We start from the raw sequence: 18032 nt of genomic DNA on the forward strand, positions 1-18032 counted from the left end.
TTAGACTGAGCCTGGCACATGATAAGGAGGAATTAACCCTGCCCAGGACCTCTGCCCGCTTCCAACTCCTCACCGAACTCCTCCTCCCACTTGTCCTTGAGCTCCTGCACCGGGGTTTCCTCCACCTCCTGTAGTTCCTGGTAGATATCCGACACCCTCCCCTCCCCCACCCAGGTACCGGAGACCACCCTGTCCTGTATCCTCAGTGGCGGCAGCGTCGGAAAGGCCACTACCTGTTTTTTCAGAAAGGCTCGTACTTGCAGATATTTAAAGGCGTTTCCTGGCGGCAGATTAAATTTGTCCTCTAGCGCCTTCGAACTGGCAAAGCTTCCGTCTATGAACAGATCTCCCATCCTTCTGATGCCTGCCCTCTGCCAGCTCTGGAACCCACCATCCATCCTACCCGGGACAAACCTGTGATTGTTGCCTATCGGAGTCCAGACCAACGCTCCCTCCACCCTCTTGTTCCTCCTCCACTGTCCCCAGATCCACAGTGTCACCACCACCATCGGACTTGTGGAGTAACGGGGCAGTGAGAACGGCAAAGGAGTTGTTATCAAAGCTCCCAGACTAGTACCTTTACATGACGCCGCCTCCAGCCGCTCCCCCCATCGACCACTTCCTAATCATAGTTATATTGGCTGCCCAGTAGGAGTTGGGAAAGTTCGGCAGCGCCAAACCCCCCCCCCCCGCCCCCCCCGACTGCACACCAACAGCGATCTCCTTACTCACGGGGTCTTATTTGCCCACACAAAAGCTCGTAATGATCCTACTCACCCGCTTAAAAAAGGCCTTGAGGATGAAGATGGGGAGGCACTGAAAGACAAACAAAAATCTAGGGAGGACAGTCATTTTCACTGTCTGCACCCTCTCTGCCAGTGACAGCGGGAGCATGTCCCACCTTTTAAAGTCTCCTTCCAATGGCTGTTTCGCACACTGGGCTAAATCGCTGGCTTTGAAAGCAGACCAAGGCAGGCCTGCAGCACGGTTCGATTCCTGTGACAGCCTTCCCGAACAGGCGGCGGAATGTGACGACTAGGGGCTTTTCACAGTAACTTAATTGATGCCTACTTGTGACAATAAGCGATTTTCATTTTTTCATTTCATTTGCTCCACCAACCGGGTCAGGTTGAGCCTGTATAGGGCATCCCATTTCCTGGCCACCTGTATACCCAGGTAACGAAAACTTTTCTCTACAATCCTGAGCGGCAGCTCTTTCAGTCTCTCCTCCTACCCCTTGGCCTGGATCACAAACAACTCGCTCTTTCCTATGTTCAGTTTGTACCCTGAAAAACTAACAAAATCCCTCAGGATCTGCAGAGCCTCCCCCATCCCCTCCACAGGGTCCGAGATGTACAGGAGGAACTCATCTGCGTATAGCAAGACCCAATGTTCCAACCCCCCAACACCCCCTCCCCGAACCAGTCCCCGCCAGTTTCCCGTGGCTCTCAGCACCATAGCTAGTGGTTCTATAGCTAGGGCAAATAGTAATGGGGAGAGGGGACACCCCTGCCTCGTTCCCCGGTGAAGCTCGAAGTACCCCGACCTCAGCTGGTTTGTATATTTCAACCAGCCAATAAAGCCCTCACCAAACCCGAACCTCCCCAGCGTTTCTCAGAGGTACTCCCACTCTACCCGGTCAAAGGCTTTCTCTGCATCCATCGCTGTTACCACCTCCGCCTCCCCTCCCTCTGAGGGCATCATAATAATATTCAAAAGTCTCCGGACATTGGTATTGAGTTGTCTGCCTTTAACAAACCCAGTCTGGTCTTCCTCTATCACCCCGGGACGCAATCCTCAATTCCTGTGGCCAGAATCTTAGCTAGCAATTTGGCATCCACGTTTAAAAGCGAAATCGGCCTGTATGACCCGCAATGTTCCGGGTCCTTCCCTCGTTTAAGAATGAGTGAGATCAAAGCCTGTGACATTGTTGGGGGGAGGGTTCCTTTCTCTCTGGCCTTATTGAAGGTCCTCATCAGGAGTGGGCTTAATATTTCCGAAGATTTCTTATAGAATTCTACCTGGTAACCGTCCGGTCCCGGGGCTTTACCCGATTGCATGCCCTCTATACCCTTGACAATCTCCTCCAATTCAATCGAGGCCCCCAGCCCATCCACCAGGTCCTCTTCCACCTTTGGAAACCTCAACTGGTCCAAAAATTGCCTCATCTCCTCCGCTCCCATTGGGTGCTCCGACTCGTATAGTTTATTCCTTGAAGACTCTGTCCACCCCCCCCCCCCCCCCCCCCCCTCCCGGATCCAAGACTGTGTTACCCTCCTTATTCTTTATTCCCCTGATGTCCCTGGCTGCCTCACTCTTTCGCAGTTGGTGTGCCAGCATTCTACTCGCTTTCTCCCCATACTCATAGACTGCCCCCCTTGCCTTCCTCAGCTGTGCTACCGCTTTCCCTGTGGTCAGCAGTTCAAACTCCGCCTGCAGACTCTGCTGCTCCCTCAGTAGCCCTGCCTCGGGGGCCTCCGCGTATCTCCTGTCCACTCGAGTATCTCCTCCACCAGTCTCTCCCTCTCGGCTGTTTCTCTCTTTTCCCTATGGGATCGAATTGAGATGAGTTCCCCTCTGACAACTGCCTTCAGAGCCTCCCAGACCGTTGCTGCTGCGACCTCACCCGCATTGTTTGTTTCCAGGTAATCCTGGATTTTCCTGCTAATCCGCCCGCAAACCTCTTCGTCCGTCAGCAGTCCCACATCCAGTCTCCAGAGTGGGCGCTGCCCTCTCTCCTCACTAAGCCGCAGGTCCACCCAGTGCGGGGCATGGTCCGAGACTGTGATGGCTGAGTATTCTGTCCCCGCTACCTTTGAGATTAACGCCCTGCTCAAGACAAAAGTCTATGCGGGAATAAACCTTATGAACGTGGGAGAAAAAAGAGAACTCCTTCGCTCTCGGCCGAGCGAACCTCCAGGGATCCACCCCCCCCCCCCCCCCCCCCCCCCCCCCATCTGCTCCATAAAACCCTTCAGTTCCTGAGTCACTTTTGGTCACTTCCCTGTCCTGGACTTCGACCAGTCCAGCTCGGGGTCAATGACTGTGTTAAAGTCTCCCCCCATGATCAGGTAGTGTGACTCCAAGTCCGGGATTTTGCCGAGCATGCGTCTCATAAATTCCACATCATCCCAATTCGGAGCACAGACGTTCACAAACACCACCCCCTCCCACTTTCCACTCACCATTATATACCTGCCCCCCCCCCCCCCTTATCTGCCACAATTCTCCCAGCCTCGAATGCCACACCCTTACAGATCAGAATTGCTACCCCCCTGGTCCACTGGGGGGAACTTTAATTGTTTTCTTTTCATAAACAACTTTATCACTATTCCTCCTCTCGTGAAGTTTACTCCTCATTGGTGTACAATTCCATTGTTGTGAAATGACATGTAAAGTGTGGCCCAATGGCCTAATAATGCTTCTTTGTGAATGAGTTTCACGAAACTAAACCAAATTTTGTCCTGGGCGGCAAACAATATGCTCATTCATCAGGGATTTCATTTTTCATTTCATTTCGATTGTCTGACAGTGATCAGAGTCAGCAAGATTTCTTTTAGATCCATCCAAGCCAACATTCGAGTCCACACCACCATGAAATACAACCTCCAGATGCATAACTAATTAGGGTTGGGGTCAAAAGATATCGCGTGGTTTTCCATTGGCCTCCACAGTCAAAAATCCTCCTGCCCACCACCGCCACGGGATTTAGTCGACATCGGAGTATTTCAAACAGACTCTTGACCCCACTGTAACTGCAAACCACCGCCCAATTTCCAACATTCCTTTCCTCTGACAAGCCCTTTGGATGATCCCATATTCCAAGAATTGTTATGGTACAGAAGGAGGCCATTTGGCTCGTTATATCTGCAGCGGCTCTCCAAATGTGGATTATCACAAAGTTCTGTTCTCTTTCCATTTCCCCATACACCTGCACATTGTTTCTATTCAAAAAATAATTTCCTAAAAATCCATAATATAAATGTCACCACAGTCCCAGAGGACCAATGGCTGCTGTCCCCTTTGAGAGCTGACTGGTGGTGATTTAACCTCAGGCTCACCCCACCTAAGCCGAGAGGCAACGTTGAGAAGGTGAGACCTTCATGAATAACCTCAGCCAGTATGGAAATTGAACCCGCACTGGGCGTCGGTCCTCATCATGAACCAGCTGTCTAGCCAACTCGGTTATTATTTGGCTCATGCCACCTTGGATGCCTCGATTGAACCTGCTTCCATCACAGTTCCAGGCAGTGCATTTCAGAACCGACCCACTCGTGTGGAAAAAGTATTTTCTCACATCATATTTGCTTCTTCTGCAAATCACTTTCCATCAGTGCTCTCTCTTCTCAATCCTTTTACGAACTGGAACAGTTTCTCTCTATCTTCTCTGTCCAGCCTCCTCATGATTTTGAACACCTCAATCAAATCTCCTCCTTCCTAAAGTGTGGTGCACAGAACTATACACAATACCCTAGCTGAGGTTTAACTAGTGTCCTTTACAAGTTCAGCATAACCTCCTTGCTCTTCTGCAGTATGCCTCTATTATTGAAGCCTAGCAGACTGTTTGCTTTATTATCTGCTCTCTCCACCTATTCTACCACCATCACTTATCCACATAAACATCCAGGCCCCTCTGCTCCTGCACACCCTTTAGAATTGTACACTATTTTTTATTCTCCATGTTCTTCCTGCCAAAATGCATCATCTCACACTTCTCCACATTGAACTTCATCTGCTTACTATCTGCCCACTCCACCAAATTGTTAATGTCCTTATGAAGTTCTACACTGTTCTCCTCACAGTTTACAATGTTTCCCAGTTTTGTGTAATCCACATACTTTCAAATCATCCTCTGCACACCAAGATCTAGATTCATTAATATATATATCAATAGATGCAAGAGTTCCAATACTGACCCCGGGGGAACCCCACTACAAATCTTCCTGCAGCCCAAAAAATATCCATTAACCATTGTTCGTTGTTTCCTATTATTCAGCTACTTTTGTATCTATGTTGCTACTATCCCTTTTTATTCCATCAGCTATAAAGTTTCTCACACTTCTGTTGTGTGGCACTGTCTCAAATGTTTTTGGTAGTCCACAACAACATCATTACCCTCATCAACCCTCTCTTGTTACCTCTCCAAAAAAGTCTAGCAAGTTAGTTGAACATGATTTTCTCTTTAGAAATCCATGCTGGTTCTTCCTAATTAAAATTTGTCCATGTGACTATTAATTCTATCCTGAATGATTGTTTCTAGAGGTTTCCCCACCACTGGAGTTAAATTGACAGGTCTGTGATTGCTGGTCTTATCCTGAAAATCTGTTTTTGAACAAAAGTGTATTGTTTGCAATTCTCTGGAACCTCCTCTGAGTTTAGGGAAAACTAAAAGATTATGGTAATTGTTCCTGCGATATCTTCTCTTATTTCCTTCAGTATCCTTGGATGTATCTCATCTAGTCCTGGTGCCTTGTCAACCTCAAGTACGAACAGTTTGTCCAATACCACGTTATCACTTTTGAGCCCTTCTGGTGACAGAGTTTCCTCCTCTGTCACCATGCCTTAGGTGGCACCTGCTTCCTTGATGAAGTATTAATGCAAAGTATTAATTTGAAAACTCAACCTCATTTAAAGGTCCGACCAGGAATTATGGGGAGAAAAGAAGTTTCCCCATGTGAGAGCCACCAGGTACACGGCCAACTAGCGCATGGACGCTACCAGAAGTCGTGGCACCATTTTTAAAGGGCCGTCTGATGTCGATAAGATGCAAATAGATCCAAGAATCCCCCCAACATGGAACCCCCATCATGGAACACCCGATCAGCATGAAAGCTGCTTTGGTAGTCACATTTTATTTTCTGCCCTGCTGCCATTCCTATTGCTGAAAATGGGGGCGGAAAATTCCCCGCATGATGTTCCACATGTTTGCCAATGCCAACAATGTTAATGTTATTGCAAAAATGAAACGGGAAAGATGGCCAAACCATGGACTACAAGGGAAATTAGAAATAGCATTAAATGCAAGGAGGAAGCATACAAATTGGCCAAACAAACAGTAGATCTGAGAATTTGGAGCAATTTAGAATTCAGGAAAGGTGGACAAAAGGATTGATTCAGACAGAGAAAATAGAGTACAAGAGTAAGTTTGCGAGGACATTAAAACTGACTGTAAAAGCTTTGCTAGGTATGTGAAGAAAAACGGATTGCTGAAGTCAATCACCAACTTACAGTGAGAAACTGGAGGAATTTATAATGGGGAACAAAGAAATGGCTGCCTAACTAAATACAAGCATTGATTCTATCTTCACCAAGGAGGACACAAATAATGTGGTGGGAATGTTGAGGAACACTGTGTTTCGTGAGAGGGAGGAACTCCATATTAGTAGGCAAATGGTGTTAGGGAAATTGATGTAATTGAAGGCTGCTAGCTCCCCAGGGCCTGATAAGCTACATCCTCGAGTACTTACGGAAGTGGCCCTTGAAATCGTGGATACATTGGTGGTGATCTTCCAAGATTCTATAGACGCTGAAACAGTTCCTGCAGATTGGAGGGTGTTAATGTAACAGCATTATTTAAGAAGGGAGGCAGAGAGAAAACAGAGAATTATAGACCAGTCAGCAGTTCCCCACTGACGTCAGTAGGGGGAAAAATGCGCGAGTCCATTATAAAAGATTTAATAGCAGAGCACCTGGAAAACAGTAGTACGATCAGAGAGAGTCGGCGTGGATTTATGACTTTACAAATCTATTGGATTTATTTGAGGATGTAACTGTTGGAGTTGACAAGTGGAAACCTGTGGATGTGGTCTAATTGGACTTTCAAAAGGTTTTCGACAAACTCCCACAGGAGAGTTTAGCATGTAAAATTGAATCACATGCGATTGGGGATAGTGTATTGAGATGGATGGAAAAATGGTTGGCAGACAGGAAACAAAGAGTAGGAATAGACTGATCTTTTGCTAAATGGGAAGCAGTGACTAGTGGGATACCGCATGGGTCTGAGCTAGGAGCCCAGCTGTCCACAATATATATTGATAATTTAAATGAGAGAACTAAATGTAATATCTCCAAATTTACAGATGACACAAAGCTGGATAGGAGGGTGAGCTGTGAGGAAGATGCAAAGATGCTTCAGTATGATTTGGACAAGTTAAATGAATGGGCAAATTCATGGCAGATGCAGTATAATGTGGATAAATGTTAGGTTATCCACTTGGTAGCAAAAAGAGGAAGGCAGATTATTATCTGAATGGCGGTAGCAGTGCTGCCAGCTAGCACAAATTTTCTGCTTGAGTGCAGCAATACGATTTCTCCTTTTAAAAAATATATAAATTTAGAGTACCCAATTCATTTTTTTCAATTAAGGGGCAATTTAGCATGGCCAATCCACCTACCCTGCACACCTTTGGGTTGTGGGGGCGAGAACAACGCAAACACGGGGATAATGTGCAAACTCCACACGGACAGTGACCCAGAGCCGGGATTGAACCTGGGCCCTCGGCGCCATGAGGCAGCAGGGCTAACCCACTGCGCCAACGAACTGCCCTACAATTTCTCATTTTAAAATACGCAATCCACTGCAGCCCTCGGTCAAATCCAACCTGACACTGCACTGAGGGAGATTATTTAAGCGAGATAAGTTTTTTAGGGAAGGGAAGAAAAAAATATGAAGAAGCAGCTCCTTGTAAAGGGCTGCCTGGCTTTGTTGGGTCGGGGGAGCGGGGGGTCGGGGGGGGGGGGGGGGGGGGGGGTTATGGGAAGAGGAGCTGATTGCCAAGTCACAGTGAATGCATTCCTCCCGAAATGCTTCAATTGGTTTCTTTGGCGACGCATACAGGAAGACGGTGCCCCGTGCAGAGGCCCGCCCCTTCTCATCTCCCTCTTGCACACTACACAGCACATGCTTGCCATATGATCCTTCACGCTGTCTCGCATCGCGATGCCTGTACATGTAGGTAAAAGCATTGAATTTGCAATTTCCATTTGTGTTTTAGATTTGTGCAATAAAGGTGTAAAACTGCACTTCAGGTTGATGGGCATTTTTCTTTGAAATGAAAATACCGATTTTACTGCCAAAATACTGATTTTTGGTATCTGGAAGACTGATTTCTATTGGGAAAAGGTTGGCAGCTCTGCTGGACGTTGAGAGAGGGGAATGTGCAATGAGACCAGGTTGTGCTTGTATACCAGTTGCTGGAAGAAAGCTTGCAGTGCATTGGGCAGTAAAGAAAGCAAATTAAGTTGGTCTCCATAGCAAGAGGATTTGAGTACAGGGCCTTGGTGAGACTACACCTGGAATATTGTGTGCAGTTTTAGTCTCCTTATCTGAGGAAGGATGTTCTAGCTGAATAGGGAATGCCACAAAGTTTAACAGATTGATTCCTGGATCGCAGGACAGGTTTATGAGGAGCGACAGAGTTAGTTAGGATTATATTTGCTGGAGTTTGAAAAAAATGAAGGGGAATCTCATGTAAAATTCGATAAAATTCTAACAGGACTAGACAGGTGAGGTGTCGGAAAGATGTTCCCGATGGTGGGGGAATCCAGAACCAGAGATAAACCATTTAAGACTTGAGTTGAGGAGACATTTCTTCACCCAGAGAGTGGTGAGCCTATGGAATTCACCACCACAGAAAGCAGTTCAGGAAAAATATTGAGGCCAGGATTCTCCACTGCCCTCTGTCAGTAGCGGAGATCCTGATGCGGTGGGTCAATAGGGTAAGTATTTAACGTAGGTACCCCCACGTTCCATTGGAGGGCCCCGCCCCCACAATGCAAATTCTGACCACTGCACCCCCCAGTCGTCCCCCATCAAACTCCCCCCATCAGAGACCCCCACCACAGACCCCCATCAGAGACACCCCCATATCAGAGGCTCCCCAACAGTTACCACTGCCTGGAAACTGAAGAGCAATCCAAGCAGAAACAGTAAAAAGCCACTGCTTTTTCACTCACCTGTCAGTTACACCTGCTTCTGGGACAGAGGTGCAGAAAGCTGCAGCTATTACAGGATGCCTCTACTTATCAGCAGGTGGTGGTGGGGGGAAGGTTTTGTGTTGTGGAGAGAGAGGGGGGGGGGGTCAGCCGTTGGACTACGGCACTGAGTCGTCTGCTCAAAATGGCAGCCCACATCAAAGGTCTTTAAACCCCCTTAAATCCATTGATCTGCAAGGCTTTTATTCACTTTCAAAGAAAAATAGCTTTTAGTGAGCTGTACCTGACGGGGTTTTAGCTTTCAGATATCTAGATTGTTTATTTTCATTTCCCTTCACGCTTGAATGCATCTCAAGTACCCTGCTTTGAGCCTAAACATAATGTTTATAAACATCTAGGAATTGAAGTACTCACTTCCTCTTTTTCGCAACAGAAATCACTTAACTGCATTTGATGTGGTCAAGAGCATCAATCATAGCTAGATGTTTATAAACATTGTAGTTATTGTCATATGAGGGTACTTGGGATGCACTCAAGCATGAAGGAAAATGAAAATAGACAGCCCAGACACCTGGCTGTCTTGAAGCCGTTACGCTGTCCATTCTAACCTACTAAACGATATTTATTTTTGAAAGTGAAAAGAGGCCTCTATCAAACTATCTGGGCTGTGTTGGGGGGGGGGGGGGGGGGGGTTGTTGAAGCCTTCTGATGTGATTTTTGTTTCTATGAAGTAAAAGCTGCTGCTTTCTACACTTCTGTCGAAGGCAGCAGGTGTAAGGGACAGGCAAGTGAAAAGGCAGTGGTTTTTCATTGTTTATGCCTGGACTGCTCATTAGCTTCCAGGCAGGGGTGACTGATGGCTGTGGGGTGTCTCTGACATGTGGGAGGGATCTCTGACATGGGGGATGTCTGGTGGGGTTTTTGAAATGGGGGTTCACTGATGGGGTCTGTGGGGGGGGGGGGTTTCGGGTCACCCTCATCCGTGCGTCCTGTAGGGGTGGTGACCCAGAAATGTCCTTGGTTGGGATAGGGAAGGATGCCCCTACTTACTGGCAGGTGGTGGTGGGGGTAAGTTGTTGTGTTGTGGAGGGATGGGGGGTCAGCCGTTGGACCACGGTACTGAGTCGCCTGCTCAAAATGGCAGCTCAGTAGTGGGATTCTGAGCAGAATTCCTTGAGTTTCTGGCAATGCATGTCTTTGCACGGCAAGGGAGGGGGAATAATGTCTGGGCACTGCTCCTAGCACCAGTGCAAACCAGAAACGATTCACTTCTGGTGGGAGAACATATGGGCTAGATTCTCTGTTTCAGTGGTTAAGTGCTCAAACGGAGAATTCGCGGACATTTTACAATGTCAAAATTGGTGCCGAACCCTCACCGATTCCGGGACCAGTGAGGGGCCAGCAGCGACGCTGGGTGAAGCTCCCGTGTCAAAATGGCTAGGTCTCTGGCCACACATGCGCACGGCGATGACTGGCAGCGGTCGCGCCGTACAACGTGACACCAGCCGTGCGCAGACTCGACCCGCCATTCGCGACCCCACAGGCCACGCCCTGACCACCCTTCCGCAATGCCCCCTGGCCCTCGTGGAAGCCCCCTGGCCAGTGGCACAGATCCTGTCTAAGTGTGGTGGCGCTGGACACAATCCGCAGCCTCCACGCCGGGTTCCCAACTGCTGAGGCCACATGTCAACTGCGCAGTCGGGAACTCGGCACATCGGGGGCTGAACATCACAGGAGGGCTTGCCGATGATGCGGCAATGCCGTTGCAACGTCATGCGGCGCACAATGCGATTACACCACTCCTGATTTGGGCGTCGGAGTGGATTCTTCGCCCGATCGCCGATTATGATATCAGCATTGGGCAGCACAGATTCCCGCCCATAGTCTCTCAAATAGAGAATCATGGCCTGTATATTGTTTTTTTTTTTTAAATACTTTTTATTGAAGAAATTTTTCAGAGTACAAACATTTTAACCCCCCCTACATTTGAATTATATCAAAACAAAGTCAAACCCCCCTACTTAACAAGAATCCCCCCCACCCCCTACCCGCGCGCCCCCCCCCCCGCCTCCCCCCCCCCGCCGACGAACCGGCCGCCCGACCATCTTGTCATTTATGGCAGTGTCCTCGGGCAGGCCTTGCCCGTGACACCACCGATACCGTGTTTCCTTCGTTGCTATCCCCCCTCCCCCCCCCCCTCCCCTCCCCCACACCCTCCTCCCCTCCCCTCCCGGGTTGCTGCTGTCACGACCTCAGTTTCTATCTCTGATCTAAGAGGTCCAGGAAGGGTTGCCATCGCCTGAAAAACCCCTGCACCGACCCTCTCAGGGCGAATTTGATTCTTTCCAATTGGATGAAGCTTGCCATGTCGTTTAACCAGGTGTTAACACTTGGAGGCCTTGCGTCCCTCCACTGAATCAAGATCCTCCTCCGAGCCACCAAGGACGCAAAGGCTAATATTCCAGCCTCCCTCGCCTCCTGTACCCCCGGCTCCACCCCAACCCCGAAGATCGCAAGTCCCCATCCTGGCTTGACCCTGGACCCCACCACTCTCGACACCGTCCCTGCCACCCCCTTCCAGAACCCCTCCAGTGCCGGACATGCCCAAAACATGTGTGCATGATTCGCAGGGCTTCCCGAACATCTGACACACCTGTCTTCACCCCCGAAAAACCGACTCATCCTTGTCCCCGTCATGTGGGCTCTATGCAGTACCTTAAATTGAATGAGACTCAGTCTCGCACATGACGACGACGAGTTGACCCTCTCTAGGGCGTCTGCCCATGTTCCATCCTCTATCTGTTCCCCCAGCTCTACCTCCCACTTGTCTTTCAACTCCACTACTGGTACCTCCTCCACCTCCTGCATAATCTTATAAATGTCCGAGATCTTCCCCTCCCCGACCCAGACCCCTGATAGCACCCTATCACTCGCCCCCCTGTCGGGAAGCACGGGAAACCCCTCTACCTGTCGTCTGGCAAATGCCTTCACTTGGAGGTACCTGAACGTGTTGGCCTGTATATTGTTAAGAAGGAGTTTGATAAAGCTCTTGAAGCTAAAGGCATCAAAGGATATCCGGGGGAAAACGGGAACAGGTTATTGAGTTGGGTGATCAGCAGTGTTCACAATGAATAGCGGAGCAGGCACAAAGCGACCAGTGACCTGCTCCTGCTCCTATTTTCTCTGTCATTATGGTCCAAATGTCTATCGCACAAAAACTATCTTGGATCCAAGAACAGTGTCTGATTTGTCACAATGCTTGCCCTGTATTTATTAATGAGCATAACATTTTTCCAGCGAAATTGGGAAGCCTGATTGCTGACTTAGTCCTCGAGTTCTATTCCCGACCCACCATTTCCATTCATGGCGACCATCTTAAGTTGTACAAGACCGTTCATAAGAACATAAGAATTAAGGGGTAGGCGTGGTGGTCATTCAAGCCTACTTCACCATTCAATTACATCACTTTTGATCTTTGCCCTAAACTGCACTTTTCCACCTGATCCATAAACCCCTTGTTTCTCCCAGAACCAAACAATCTATTATTGGCAGCTGAGTGTGCACAAAAATGACGTATCCACAGCCTTCTGAGTTTTAAAAAAAAAAAATCCTCAATCTCAGCTGCATTTGATCCTGACATTCACCCTCTCCAACACTATCTGTTTTAAAATATTCACCCTTGGTTTCAAAGCTCGCCACGCACTCATCCCATAGCCTTGCCCAGCCCAATTAATCTTTGAGATCTCTAAGCAGCCCCAGTTTTGGTTTGTGACATATTCTGGATTTCAATTGCTCCAGCATTAACAGCCAGCATGTGCCTTCAGTTGCCTTGGCTCAAAGCTCTGAAATTTCCTTCCATCTCTCTACCTCTCTCTCCTCTTGATCAAGCCTTTGGCTACTGTATTCTTTCCTGATTTCACCTTTTTATGTCAAAAATATTTTGTATTGATATTTGGTCTTGTTAAGAAACTTAAGATGGTTTACAAGTATGGTTTATAAATGTGATTTTTTGTATTCAAGATCAGACAAGGGCAGATCAAACATGGTGCCTACAGGTCATTCCTCAAGGAATGAACTGACATAGCTCGCACAAATTCTGTGGGGTGAATTCTCTGCCTCCCCAGCCACCTGTAACTCGCCAGTGCGCCATCGCCAGCAGCGGGATTCTCCATTCCCTCCGCCAGCCAATGTGATTTCCCATTGTAACTGCCTCATGCCGCCAGGAAACCAGCGGGCAGGGCGCACTGCTGGCAGAATGGAGAATCCTGCCAGCGGATAATTCAACACTGCATTAATACGCAAGCTAAAATAATCGCTAGTTTTTACAAGTAGATTGTGGATTGGGCGGCACGGCCGCACAGTGGTTAGCTCTGTTGCTTAGCAGAGCCAGAGTCCCAAGTTCGAATCCTGGTTTGGGTCACTGACTGTGCGAAGTCTGCACGTTCTCCCCGTGTCTGCGTGTGTTTCCTCCAGGCGCTCCGATTTCCACCCACAGGTCCCGAAAGACGTGCTTGTTAGGGGAACTGGATATTCTCGAATTCTCCCTCTGTGTAGCCGAACAGGCGCCGGAGTGAGGTGACTTGGGGATTTTCACAGTAATTTCATTTCACTGTTAATGTAAGCCTATTTGTGATAATAATAAAGGTTATTATTAGATTATTATTTTATATTTGAAGATTTCAACAAGGAATATGATGAATATGCTACATTGCTAAAGTGAAAAAAGATCCAAGTATTTTGATGTCTTGGATTAAATCTGTAGTAAAAGTTTTGATTTCTTTGCAGCAGGAACAGTTGTATGCATACCTGCTACTTCGTACACAAATGAATGTTCATATCTTGCCAGTAACTCCAGCAAACATACAACAGGCTTTGCTGATCACAGTGAACTTCACTAGGCCGAACCAGCAAGTATTTCCTGTCATGCTGTTGGTGAGGTATGACAGATTTTGCATTTGTTTTTAGATAACCATTTTTTGAGATGCGGGTATCATTGGAAGGCCAGTATTTATTACGCACCCCTCGCTTCCCTTAACCAAGTGATGAGCTGCGTTCTTGAACTCCTGCAGTCTCACAATGGTGTTAGGGAGGGAGTTCCAGGATTTTGATTTTTCACCCTGCAACAGTGAAGAGACAGTGAAATATTTCCACAACAGGGTAATGTGTGACTTGGAGGGGAACTTGCAGATGGTCACGCTCCCATGCTACCTTTTTCCCTCTAGGTGGTGGAGGTTGAGGTTTGGGAGGGGATAGCAAAGAAGTCTTGGCAAGTTGCTGCCAGTATTTGTTTTATTGTCACAGAACAGCATGAATGTGAGCGAGACAGTTGGATATTTTTCTTATGTTTGAAAATGAAATCATAATCAACTGTCTTTATAGGTCCAACAAGGAACCGACTCCAAATAAATATAACCTGAAGCAGATACATTACTGGGATGGAGATACAATCCACTTATTTATTCCTGCAGCATCACTCCTGGGTTTGTAGGACATTTTTAAAATTTTTGATTGCGACTGTGCACTTGAAATGTCAAAGAATTCTAAAATTTAAATTGAATTAGACAAATTTAAGGACTCAAGCAATGAAACAGTGCTTCACTTTCTGAGGTTTGGTAAAACCTGATCATAGACTAAATCTTATTGTTTTTAAAAGAAAATGAAGATTTTTGTGAAAAAAATAAGAGAAATAGGGTGCAAATATGTATTAACACCAATTTTGAATTCCAAACCAACATTTTTTGTACTGTTATTTTCTATGATATCATTAAAATATTTTTAAGGACTACATTCATGAGTTTATTCCAGAATTGTTGAGTGGTTCATTCTCAGTAATTCTAATATACCCCACCAGTTAGTATTATTGATTTGCTTTGCTGAAAGTATGATTTTGGATGGAGAAGAACACCAGAGTTACTGACTGGATCGCCAAGAAGGGTAAAATAATTAAGAAAGTTATTTTTACCTTATTGAGAATTCTGGGAAATCTTTGGTTTGTAAAGAGTGATCTTGAGATGAACATTCCACTTGAACTTTAACGGCCAATTAGTTCTACTTATTATTTTGTTCTTGTAGACTTTAGGGATTCAACCTTTTATGTGGCTAATATAAGAACTATACAGAAATGCCTCAGGAGACATCAGAGTTGGTGATAAACTAAAGCAGCGATTCCAGTTTGAGAACAGAGTCAGGCACAGGTGTCTTTTGTCATCCATACTATTTAATGGTGTTGGAGAGAAGATATTGAGATTAGTGAGGGAAGAGTTATCGGACTGCTGTGGCTGTATCATGAGAGGCTGCAGCAGGTGAACGTTGGATATCAGATAGCAATACACTCGTAGCCAGGACAACGAAGAGCGAGAGATTATGGAAGGTTGAGATAAAAGACACATCGAGTCTTTTGGACAGAACATAAATGGGGCAAAGAGCATGGCTCCAAGTGACAATGGAAAATTCAAGATTGGAAACATTGATCTAAAGGCAGTGGACAATTTCTTGGACCTTACTTTGATGACGAGCAGTAAAGTTACAACCAAGAATTAAATCAGAGTTCACTAAGGCAAGAGGTATGACTAGTGACTTAGGAAGCGTCTGAAAGTCCAATAGCTTCAGCACAAAGCTTTAAAAATGTCTAATACAGTCATCAGTGGGTTCATTCTGTGAATGTGAGAGTTGGACCCTGAAGAAACAGAATGAGAGGATGTTAAACAGCTTTTGAAATGTGAGTATAACAGGATTCTCAGAATCAGTTGGATGAACAGAATGGCAGATAATGGGTGAGATCAAGAGTAAAAGTTCAGGAATCAAAATGGTTGCCAAGTACTGTCCAAGACCTCCAAGACATAAGTCCAGGGGTATGCTGGAATACTCTCCACTTGTCTGGATGAGTGCAGATCCAACAACACTCAAACAACCCTGGTACGAACCCAGTGGATGTTCCAACTGGACAGAAAGATTGCAGAATGGAACCCTGGCTCAAAAGACCGTGGGCTGGATTCTCCATACCTGCGTCTAAGTGCTGATGCCAACGGAGGATCCGTGGTGTTTCACGACAGAAAAATCGGCGACACACCTGCACCAATTCCGCTACCGGTGAGGGGCTAGCACCGGCGCCACATGAAACACTTGCAGAACACGCCTGCACCCCCAACGCAAGCACCAATCGTGCCAGAAAAGATGGCGCTGGTTGTACTGGACCATGTACCCGTCCACCCAATCCCACAGCCCACATCCTGGCCACCCCCCACTACTCCTCCCAGCCCTGGCAGAAGCCCTCCGGCCAGCGGCATGGCTCTCAGCAGAGTATGGCGGTACTGGACACTGTCCACATACCTTCTCTCTCTCTCTGCAGCCACCATGCCAGGCTCATGACTGCTGAGACCACACATGGCCCACGCCATCAGGAACTCGGCCCATTGGAGGCGGAGCATCATGGGTGGGCCCAATAATGGGTTTGCGGCCGCATACAGCACGCGTCTCAATGGTGCCGATTTGGAGGGGGCGGAGCATCACGATTCGCCATCAAACCGCCACGATTTTGGAGTCAGGAGCCATCCTCCGCCCAATCGCCCTTCCGGATTTCGGTGTCGGGCAACTGGGATTCCCACCCCATAACTTTACTTTTTTCTTCATAACACATGCAAGAATGACTCACAGGTCCATTAGTTTTAACAACAAGAAAAAAAACATTTATTAAACATGGAAAAATTGGATCATAATACAATATTCTCCTTTACACCCCCCCCCCCCCTCCCCTTATCTTAACAATTACACAGGTTTAAAATGAACTCAGATTACAAGGTAGATCTTAATCTATAATAGTCTCATTTGCACAAAGTCCACTTTAAACACACTAGAAAACTGTGGGTAAATACATATTCCTCTCTGAACCTCAATGAATGTGGGTGGATGTCTCCTCAGAATCCCCCAGATAGTTGTCATGTGACAGTTTCCAAACTCCACTCCCGGAAACACACTTAATAAGATCATCTCTCGTAAATATGCTTTACCTTCGTAGTTTGCATTCTGAAATCCAGACCAAGTTTTCCAAATGACACTTTTAAACAAAGCTTCCCCTCCACTTCTAACCGTGAATCCAGTCCAGGTTTTACATCAACCCATTTATGATTTATTTGTCTTAATTGCTTTTACATAAACTCTGAGATCCAGCCATCGATTTCCATAGTTATTTCAACTCCCATTCCCGACACTGTAGTAAAATCTCACAAACCTGCAAACCATTTCAGATATATATCTGTTGTCTCAGCTTTCTTCTTACTCTGAACTTACAGAACAGTGCTCAGTCTAGTGTCTCTAACCTCAGACTTCTTGGAAACTTCTTGTCATTTCTCTAGTTTCCTTAACAAACTTCTATTCAGATTTCTGCAATTGTTCTCTTAACTATTACTTCATGGTATGGCTTTTGTCCTAGCAAAGCTGAGAGAGATGTTCCCTCTCTTGCCTTCTAAATCAATTGCTTCTAGCAGAACTGTGAGGGCCGCCTCTCTTCTATTACCTATCTTCAACTGCAATCAAATTGTCTAAACTAGATCTTAAAAGCTTCAGGACCTTACAAGGTCCCAGTTGCTAAGCAACCACTGCTGGTTTATTTATTCTTCATGCTGTTGCCTTCTCTAAGCACAATATAAACACTTAACCAATGCCCACACATAAAACACCTTTGTCCAGCATGAATCTAACTATAGGTTTTACCCTTCCAGACTCAGAAAAATTGATAAAGCCCACTTAAAACTATACGTATTTCTAATGTTTATCAATACAATGAGAAATCCATTAAAACTACTTTTGTTTTCCAAACAACACCATCAAGGACAAAGCAGCCCACTTGATTGGCACCCCATCCACCTCCAACATCTACTCCTTCCACCACTGATGTAACAGTGATAGCAGTGTGTACTATTGAACACACTATAGAAACTCTCCAAGACTGCTTTGACAGCACTTTTCAAACCCACAACCATAACCATCTAGAAGGCCAAAGGCAATAGATGCGTAGGAACACCACCACCTGGAAACTCCCCTCCAAGCCACTCACCATCCTGACTTGGAAATATCACAAATATACTGTTCGTTCAATATTC

General features: G+C 46.6%; 1 protein-coding gene across 1 annotated transcript in view; it reads left to right on the top strand.

Moving 5' to 3' along the window:
• LOC119965687 (polycystic kidney disease protein 1-like 1) overlaps positions 1 to 18032 on the top strand; it is a 289484-nt gene that overhangs the window by 120607 nt on the left and 150845 nt on the right. The window contains exons 25-26 of the mRNA XM_038796448.1: positions 13720 to 13871; positions 14314 to 14414. Of these exons, the coding sequence (XP_038652376.1) occupies positions 13720 to 13871; positions 14314 to 14414 (253 nt within the window). The remainder of the gene's footprint in view (positions 1 to 13719; positions 13872 to 14313; positions 14415 to 18032) is intronic.

The sequence above is a fragment of the Scyliorhinus canicula genome, chromosome 5 (assembly GCF_902713615.1).
Source record: "Scyliorhinus canicula chromosome 5, sScyCan1.1, whole genome shotgun sequence".
Taxonomy (NCBI): domain Eukaryota; kingdom Metazoa; phylum Chordata; class Chondrichthyes; order Carcharhiniformes; family Scyliorhinidae; genus Scyliorhinus; species Scyliorhinus canicula.